Here is a 9,543-nt window from a genome sequence, read left to right as displayed (position 1 = left end):
GGCAGTAGGAGAGGAGAGTCCCCCGGGAAGAAGGTGAAGGAACAGGGCCTGACTCCCCAAAACTGCCCTCTCTCCCGGGCAGACCTTTTAGAGATGTTGCTATAGTGGCGGTAAGGTAAGCAGGAAGTCTTGTGGTGTCTGTGGGTGCCCCCATCGTTCCAAATTTTCCAACAATCCCTTTTCAGCAGAAGGAACAAATGTGGGAGGGGGGATTCTCTAATGACCACAAAAAGGAATGCCACCCAGATGTCAAAGGGCAGGGCACGTGGCAGATGAGAGAGGATGTGGGCCCCAGGGGGTTAATCCCCAGCGGCCCCCCAGGGGCCTCCCCCTCAAGCTGGGGGCTTTGGAGCAGGAAGTCTCTGAGAGAGTAGAGGAAAGGAGATAGTATTGTCAGGCTCAGGCCTCAAGGGAGAGATTATGGGGGGCCGGGGAGGATGGGAGAATGAGGGGGAGGGCCAGTCGGGTCCCCCAGTCTGCACCGGCCCCGCCCTCAGGTGAGCCCAGGAGTTTTGAGGGAGGCTCCGGGAAAAACAAAATCCCTGGGTCCCTTGGGCCCCCCACTCAGGATTAAATTCCTGGGAAGATAGCTGGAACTCCCTGGGAAGCCTGAGTCCCAGAGGGAGAGGGCTATGACCTTGAGGCTTTCCAACGCCCCCTCCTCCAACCGCACAACTCCGGACGGCTGGGTAAGGGGGGGCGGTGTTGAGAGAAGGGGGAGGCGCCGTGGTGGGGAAAGCAGCCGGCCCACGGCACTCTCAGCGCGCCTCCCCCCCACTACACACACACACACACACCAGCTGTCTCGACAGGTGAGTCAGTTAGACAAAGGCCCCTCTTCCCCCAGCTGCCGCGCCCCCTCCCTCTCCAGGGCCGCGCAGGTCGGGGAGAGGGGCCGCCCTTCGGGCCGGGGCCGGGGAGGCGCCCTCGGCACAGAGCGCGCGCTCCCTCCTAGGCACAGCCTGTTTTAAGCACATTGTGGGTGGGGAGCGGCGAGGAACGGGAGTCCCAACCAGACCCTCCAGACTGCGTCTGGGTCCCTGGATCCGTCCACATCAACCTCCTTCACAGGGGGATGAACCGCCCAAATTTAGGGGTTAAGTACCCCCTAAGTTAATGAGCAAAGTCCCTCGTGGGAAGAATTTCCAGCGCCATGTATAGGGGGACCCCGAAAACCAAGCTCTACGTCTCAATCTCTCTTCCAGGTCCCAGGGGATTCCCAAATCTGCCCCCCATAATCCCTCTCAGGGCCAGGTTGAGATTTGGGGGCAGTCTGAGTCCTGCCTAACCCCTAGCTTCTCTGCAGGGATTATTTGCCAACTTGGAGGTTCTCTGAAAAGTCTTAAAAAATTTCGGGAGTCCTCGGAGCGCCCCCAAACCTAAGGGCTCCCAGGAGAATCTCACGGCACCACCTAGAGCCTTGAGAGTCAAGGGGAAGTGGTCAGTGTTTGGAGCTCGTCCAAGGGGGCTCGGCCTCAAATCCGAGGCGCCCAGTGCCCAGTCCCCAAATTCCAACCGGGACCAAGCTGGGGGGAGGAGGGGACAAAGGCAGGGCGGCAGGAGCCCGCGCCGGCCAGGGAACGGTCTGGAGGCAGTTGGAGGCTCACCTCATGGCTGCTCGGCGGGCGGGCGGAGCGCCCACGGGCTAGGTGCTCCCGGGGCGCCCCTGGCTCGGGGTTCAGAGATTCAGCGCTGGCTCTAGGTTCTGCTCAGTCTCCCCCAGGGTCCCGCCCCATAGAGTCCGGCTTCCTGGGGGGGAACGTGGACAGGGCCGGGGCGGGTCCTCGGGCGCCTCTTCCCTCTGGGGTTCTGCTCGGGGGGTCCGTGCGGCAGAAAGAGGGTGCGGCGTCCCCTCCCCGGCGCGCCCCCTCGGCCGGCAGCAGCTACAATGTTACTCTTACTACTGTACTTCTCTTTGCTACATTTCGTTCCAAAATTCCACTCCCCGCACCCACAATGCCCTGCGCCTTAAAGGGGCCGCGGACACCTTAAGGCGGTGGGGTTGGGGGGGTTGGTGGAGGGCGCTTAAAAGGGCAACGCGGAACCTTCGACTTCCGCTATTTCCCTCTTCCCCAACATTTTTGCACAGCGATGCACTCTGGGGGTCACCCCCAAATTAGAGGGGAAGCTTGATAGAGAGGAAGGGATCCTTCCTTGATCCTGAGTTCTCTGCCACAATGGAAATTCTTAGGGGAATATCAGGGGGACAGAATTTCTTCTTACCCTCCTCATCGACTTTTTTTCATTTCTTTACATTCTTCTCAATTTGGGGGACGAGGAGGACCCTCGGGTCAAGCATAGATTTTCTCCGATTTTCTCCCTTAAATCCTACCTTCGGGACTACCCTCCCCCCCAAGGTCTCCCTCCTCCCCCAATTTATGAGGGGTCACTAGGGTGATCCACCTCCCTCGCCGAGGAGGGGGATGGGTGGGGAGGGGGCCCACCTCTCTCGTTGCCCCCCACCCCCGCCCGCCCAGGGAAGGTGAGGAGGAAGTGGGCCGAGGGGGCGCGGCCGGCCGCTGACTCACAACCGCAGGGTGTGTGTGTGGGGCGGGTGGGGGGGGGGTGGTGCAGCGGTGGACCTGGGTGGGAATGGGACTCCCGATCCCTGTGTGAATAAGGCTCCTGGCCCCCTACCCACGCACGCCCCGCCGTGACTCAGTTTCGCGTGCGGAAGATGGTGGGATCATGCAGCAATCCGAGGGCACGGAGTTGGGGGACCCTCCCTCTACCGACTCCTGCGAGACCCCTCCCCCACGCGCAAGGTTCAGGCTGAGTCCCTACAGCCTCCCGGGCTTCCGCACCGGGACCCGCAGACTCCACCCCCACGAGACGCCAGCAATATGACCACGCCCCTCCTGTAGAGCGCCACCTGGCCTGGAGGGCAGGAGTCTGGGCAATCAGTTGAAAGTTTAGAAATGGATAAACTGAGGTCTAGAGGCAGGGAATAAATCTGGGCTAGAGCCCTCTTGCCTGAGCCACCAGGACTCCAGTGGTTAATGAGAGTAAAACAATTCTTAGGCCCTAGCTGACTTGGTGAGGGAATCAAGCTTCCTACCTGTTTCCTAAAGGAGCCTGCTGCCTGGGCGATACCCTGATCTTTATCTCATTCTTCTAGGCCAGTCTCTGATATTAATTCTTCTCTGAAGAACTGAGTAATGCTCTCCCCTTCTCTACCGTACACTGCTGCTATTGCTGCTGCTAAGTCGCTTCAGTCGTGTCCGACTCTCTGCGACCCCATAGACGGCAGCCCACCAGGCTCCTCCGTCCACAGGATTCTCTAAGCAAGAATACTGGAGTGGGTTGCCATTTCCTTCTCCCCTACCCCACAGTGGAAGGCCTTAAACCCTGATCCACTGTAGGTTATAATTATTTCTCTTTGTGTCTCCTCAGGCTGTGAGTCGTTTGGGGACAGACTTGAGAACCCCAGTTCTTTGTGACCATGGGCAAGTCCTTTCTCCTCTCTGGGTCTCAGCTTTCCCATCTGTGAAATAGGAAAGTGGTGCTTCTGTGTGCCACTTGCATTATAGTCAGCAAATTTTTTGGTAAAGATCCAAATAGGGACTTCCCTGGTGGTCCAGAGGCTGAGACCACAAGTAGGGAGCCCGGGTTCCATCCCTGGTCAGGGAACTAGATCGCTGGTGCTGCAAGTAAGACCCAGAGCAGCCAAATAAATAAAGCCCAAATAGTAAATATTTTAAGTATATTAGACATAGAGCCTCTTTTATGTATTTTTTACAACCCTTTAAAAATGTAAAAATCATTCTTAGCTCAAGTGCTGTACAAAACAGGTGGCGAGACCCCTGCACTAGAGAAACTCTTGCATGTGTACACAGGAGTCTGATCAAGAATCTTTATGGCAGCAGCAATGCAAGGGTAAGAAACTGGAAACAACCTAAATAGCCATCAAGAGGATGATGGGTGTTGAAACCATTCCATATCTCATTTGAAGTGCTGAGAGGCAGCTAAAAAGAATGAGGTGTGTGCAAGTGGCATGAAAGAAGGCTCTAACACATTATTGAGTAAAAGGAAACAAATTACCAAATGATACATAGGGTATGAGTAAAAATCAAGGAAACACTTTAAGGTACCATATACGTGTGTGTACTTGTCCAATAAAAGGTCTCGAAAAATCCACTCCAAACTCATTGCAGGGATTACCAATAGGACAGTGAATGGCATCATGGAGAGTTTGATGATCATAATCTCAAGCCTCATCTCGAAAATGCCAAGTCTGGGAATTCCCTGCTGGTCCAGTGGTTAAGAATCCACCTGCCAATGCTGGAGACAGGGTCGGGGAAGATTTCCACATGCCCTCAGGGCAACAAAGCCCATGCGCCACAACTACTGAGCCCAGTGCTCTAGAGCCTCTGAGCTCAACTGCTGAGCCCATATGCCTCAACTACTGAAGCCGGCGTGCCCTAGATCCCAAGCTCCCGAAACCACAGAACCCCTCGCTCACTGCTGTCAACTAGAGGAAGCCCCTGGGCAGCATTGAAGACCCAGTGCAAGCAAAATTTTAAAAAATAAAGAAAAAAAGAAAATGTCAAGTTCAATCTTTCCTCTAGGCTTTCACACTAGCTGTTCCTTCTGCCCCGAGGGGTTTTTGCGTGGCTGACTAGTTCTCTGATACATTTCTACTCAGCTGTCCCCTCCTCAGAGGTGTTCACAGACCCCCCTGTCTAAAGCAACCATCCCCAGGTGGAAAATGGAATGATGACTATGGGTGGGGCCTTGTCATTGTATACCATTTTGTGCCCTGTGAATTTCAAACCAAGTGAACTTACTACTCATAGATAGCAATGTAAAAAAACCAACATAGCTCCCCTAGACGTTTTCTTAATCAATCCCCCATCTCCTTTTTTTTTTTTTAAGACCCTTGTCAGTGTCTGAGATGACCTTGTTATGGGTTCCCTTGTTTGCTGTTCCCCCACCCCCCCACGCCCCCCACTAGGAAGTTCCAGGGGGAGGAACTTCAGTGGGTCTGCCAGGTTGATGGCTATGAGCAGGGCCTTTTGCCCACAGTAGGTGCCCCATACATATTTGCCAAATGACTGAGCAAATAATGCATATGTTTTTTTGGTTTTTTTCACAAAAATATATTTTGAATTATGTAATTAAAATTTAATCATAAAAACTTTCCCCAACCTTCCTGCCAAATAGATGAAAAATAGGAAGCAAAGAGAAGGTTATTGAACTGGGTGTTTTTCAGAGTCCAGTCAGCTCTAATTATTAGACATTTGGTTTGGGGGTTTGGATTTTTTTTTTTTTTTTTTTCGGTCTAGCTGGTGGATGGAATTTCCCCTCTCTCATAAGACGTCTTATGAGAGGGAAGTAGGAAAAAGGGAAATAAACATTCTGGGGTTCCTCCATCAGCTTCTCTTCCTTCCGCTGGTCTCATAACTGGGGAAGGGGAGTTCTCTTCCTTAATTCCGCTGAGGTCCCTGCTGGGCAGAGGGTCCTCAAAGGATGACAGCTGTTAAGCCTCCAAGTGCAAGGCAGAGACTGAAAGGGCGCCAGTGGGTTCCTCAGCCCCTTTCTGCCCCTTCTGTAAAAACAAAACGTGGAAGACGGTGAATAGGAACCCCTTCTTGCCTCTCGGTATTTACTCCCTGGTGTTCTGAATGCTCCGTTCCTATTTTTTCCTTTGAGGAACCAACATTCCTCATCTCTTCAACCCCTTTGTTTTAGGGCGAGGGGACCCCAAGGCAGGCACTAAGGGATGGACCTGTGACCCCAGCCTGGCCAATCAGAGACACGGACACTGGTCGGGCACTTGACCCAGTGTGGCCAATGAGAAGCAGCTCTGGAACCGCGGCTGCCCCCTACTGGGAAACGCCTGCTCTCCCCACTGGGGATGTTAGGTTCCTGGGACGTAAGCCTGGAGCAGAAACTCTGTGCCACCTCATGTGGAGACCCTGCCAGGAAATGAAGCCAACTCAGAGAAAATAAAACTAACCGCATGACATCATTTGACAACTGGATGCAGTCATGCCTTAAGTCCCTGAACTCTTCAATTACACGGACCAGTAAATTCTCTGCTTTGTATTCGCAGTTTGAATGAGGTTTCTGGCACTCACAAATCAAAAGAATCCTTACTAAGTTCTCCTTTCTGCTGCTAAGAAATTATCCATACCCCCCGCCAAAGAGTAATAAATAACCCAGCTCCCTTCTCTGCCCTGCAAAGGCCTTCCAGTTTCCATTCTCATATTTCCTCCCAGACCTCCACCCTGTACCTTAGTTTATATGGCTTCACCCACCACCTCCTTGGACATCTTCAAATAAGCTTTGTGATCCCACGGACTGTTGTCCACCAGGCTCTTCTGTCCATGGAATTTTCCAGGCAAGAGTACTAGAGTGGGTAGCCATTCCCTTCTCCAGGGGATCTTCTCGACCCAGGGGTCGAACCCAAGTCTCCTGCATTGCAGGCAGATTCTTTACTGTCTGAACCACTAGGGAAGCCCCCCAAATGGGGTATCTGGGCCCAATCCACAACCTCTGTCCTCTAAGACCTAGACCACCCTCAGAGATGTCCTGGTAGTCTCCGCAGTGCAATCAGGTTGGTCATCAACGTTCCGTGAATTTTTCTGCCTTATTCCTGGATGGAGGGGGTGGTGCTTGGGATGATGGCGCTTCACAGAGCAATGTTGTTGTTCAGTGGCTAAGTCATGTCCCATTCTTTGTGACCCCATAGGCTGCAGCAGGCAAGACTTCCACCTCCTTCACTATCTCCGGGAGTTTGCTCAAACTCATGTCCATTGAGTCGGTGATGCCATCCAACCATCTCATCTTATGTTGCCCCCTTCTCCTCCTGCCCTCAATCTTTCCCAACTTCAGGGTCTTTCCCAATGATGGAGCAAAGTCAGAGGCATATTTCTTGGAGAAGAAGCACAATCTCTTCTCTGCTTCTGCTTCCGATCCCACCCCCCACCTTCCGACACACACCTATCACAGTTCTTCAGGAACAGGTGTGAGAATTTATTGATATATCTGGCAAATCCACTCTGGCTGCAATTGCCCCATCACTTAAAGGAATCGGGTGGGGGCCTGAATTACATGCTTCTATGAAAACGTTCAAGAATACAGGGTCCTTACCACGCAGCGCTGTCTTGAGGCCTGGCAGAACTGAGAATAAGCTTCAGCGATGACTGTGGCCCTAGAGAGCAAAGGAAGGCCTTCAGGAGGGCATCCTCCTCCGGCCAGCAACTCTCCCATTCCAACCTACCTTACCCCAACTCACTTGCAGTAGAGTCCTCCCCCAGGAGGTAAATCCGGGATGTCCTCAGAGGCCAGAGTCCTGAAAACTGTGTTCAAGCTGGGGGGCTCTGAGGCAGAAGCACACAGCTCTGAGAAAGAGACAAGAATTGTGGGGGTGCTCGGCTGGCAGACAACCCCTTCTGCTGGACTCCCAACACCGCTCACCTGCAACTCTGCGTCCCAGGGCTGCATCGAGCAGTACCTCCTTCCTGATGGCCTCCTCACAAGGTCTGGGAGCCCCCGGAAAGCAGACCAGGAGGCAGGTCATGTTGTCCAGGCTGCCCTGGAGAAGGTGGAGGAAAGAGAGCCTGGTGGAACACGCATGAGAGCCCCAGCACAGGGCTCTATGCCTTGGGCAGCGGTTTCCGAACATTACCCTTGTTCTAGTGCCCCCTTCCCAATCTGGTTATGCACATTTCTCGAAAGTCCCACCCTTCTGCCACTCTAAAGCAAGCCTCTCACAAAGACCAATTGCTTAGGCCACGCCCTCTCTTGCTGTCCTAGCCCACCCTATCAAGGAGAACCATTTTGGCCACCTGATGCGAAGAGCCGGCTCATTGGAAAAGACCCTGATGCTGGGAAAGATTGAGGGCAGGAGGGGAAGTGGGCAACAGAGGATGAGATGGTTGGACGGCATCACCGACTCAATGGAAATGAGTTTGAGCAAACTCCCGGAGATAGTGATGGACAGGGAAGCCTGGTGTGCTGCTGTTCATGGGGTCGCAGAGCTGGACATGACTGAGCTACAGCAACAACAACTTCTCTTTTCCAAAGCTCTTCGCACTTTGCTGTTTAGCTGCTCTTCCTTCTGCCACTAATCACACCTCAGTACCCACCTCTAGGCCTAAGCGGTTGTGTTTAGTCGCTTCAGTCGTATCCGATTCTTTGCGACCCCATGGACCGTGACCCACCAGGCTCCTCTGTCCGTGGAATTTTCCCGGCAAGAATACTGGAGTGGGTTGGCATTTCCTACGTCAGTGGATCTTCCCAACCCACGAATCGAACCTGTGTCTCCCCCATCTCCTATATTGCAGGTGAATTCTTTACCACTGAACCACCTGGAAAGCCCTAAGAGCTGTCCCATTCCAAAAGACCACGCCATTTCTCTTAAATCCTTCCGAGTATCTGTCCATCCCATCTTGTCTCCAGTCTTCCCTCAGTCTCCGCCCTCTGCATCTTTTGACCCTGCCCGGTTCCTGCAGGCCCCGCCCCCTAATGGAGCCCCACCCATCCTCTAGTTTTACTTTAGCCTCTCTATCAAAGCTCCTCTTCCCTAAGTCCTTAGGTTCTTCCCTCAAAGACCTCAAGCCCCGCCCCCAGGACCTTGCAAAGACACGTGTCCAACAGCTGCGCGCAGAGAAGCTCCGGGGCCAAGCCCAAACAGAGGCGCGATGCCACCAGTCCCGCTAGGGCAGACCCGGACATCGCGTCCCACACGCCATCAGAAGCCAAGAGCATGAACTCGTCCTCCGCTTGGCGTGCCAGGGCGGTCACCTCAGGCTCCGCGGAAACGAGTTGCTGTTCTGGGGGCCTTCCTGGAGCCTCTTTGTAGGCAAAGTCTCCCAGTGCTCTGGACACTGCCAGAGAGCCCTCGAGGCGCCGACGGCTGATGGTGCCACCCGCGTCATGGATGCGTTCACGTTCTCGGGGACGGAGGGGCCGATGGTCCTCGGTGCTGAAGGCCACGGCGCCGGCGCGACTTAGCACCGCGCGAGAGTCACCGCAGTGCGCCAGGTACAGAAAGCGCGGGGAAACCAGTAACGCCACAGCGGTGGAGCCCCCCGGCTCGCCGCGGGGCCAGAGAGCACGCAGGCGCGCGTCTGCGCTCAGAAAGGCGCGGCGCAGTGCTTCGCACACTCCCTGGGGCTCGCTGGGCTCCGGGCCTAGAGCCTCAAGTACTTGGCCCTTCAGGTGGCGCGCGCCGAAGAGGGCGGCTCTTGCCCCGCCGTGGCCGTCGAGGACTGCGAAGAAAGCCCAGCCCGGGGGCAGCCCAGGTAGCGCAAGGCAAGCGCAATGAGCATCCTCCATGTGTGCGCGCCAGCCCTGCACTGCGCTAGCCCCGAAGCGCAGACCCCACGCCGCCGCCGCACCCCCATGCGGCCGCTGGGCGCAACGCGGCGCGTCTAGGAGGGACTGAGGCCGGTTGGGAGACCTGCATCCCTCCTCTTCTTCCTCCGCCTCCTCTTCCTTGCGGGCTGGCCAAAGGAGACGTTCCAGCAGGCGGGCAAGGGCCGCCATCCTTCGGCCTGGGGATCAGGAAGACTCCACCCTCTGCACCTGCTAACC

General features: G+C 54.9%; 2 protein-coding genes across 3 annotated transcripts in view; both read right to left on the bottom strand.

Annotated features, from left to right (window-relative positions):
- VASP (vasodilator-stimulated phosphoprotein) overlaps nt 1-1,973 on the bottom strand; it is a 13,206-nt gene extending 11,233 nt beyond the window's left edge. Inside the window, exon 1 of one of the 2 annotated variants that reach the window (XM_010852604.1) lies at nt 1,608-1,973. In XM_010852604.1, coding sequence (XP_010850906.1) covers nt 1,608-1,612 — 5 coding nt within the window. In that variant the 5' untranslated portion in view covers nt 1,613-1,973. The remainder of the gene's footprint in view (nt 1-1,607) is intronic. The other variant, XM_010852603.1, reaches the window with a different exon arrangement.
- Nucleotides 1,974-5,034: 3,061 nt separating this feature from the next.
- On the bottom strand, nt 5,035-9,495 carry PPM1N (protein phosphatase, Mg2+/Mn2+ dependent, 1N (putative)). Its single transcript, XM_010852601.1, has 5 exons — nt 8,581-9,495; nt 7,423-7,540; nt 7,241-7,346; nt 7,096-7,156; nt 5,035-5,548 (listed from the first exon to the last, which is right to left on the bottom strand). Exons 1-5 carry the CDS (start codon nt 9,493-9,495, stop codon nt 5,480-5,482), a joined length of 1,269 nt encoding a protein of 422 aa, XP_010850903.1. The 3' UTR covers nt 5,035-5,479.
- Nucleotides 9,496-9,543: the final 48 nt, after the last annotated feature.

The sequence above is a fragment of the Bison bison genome, unplaced genomic scaffold, assembly GCF_000754665.1.
Source record: "Bison bison bison isolate TAMUID 2011002044 unplaced genomic scaffold, Bison_UMD1.0 scf7180017864313, whole genome shotgun sequence".
NCBI classification, from domain to species: domain Eukaryota; kingdom Metazoa; phylum Chordata; class Mammalia; order Artiodactyla; family Bovidae; genus Bison; species Bison bison.
The sequence above is the reverse complement of the archived record's forward strand: the minus strand, read 5'-3'. Positions and strand labels throughout refer to the sequence as shown.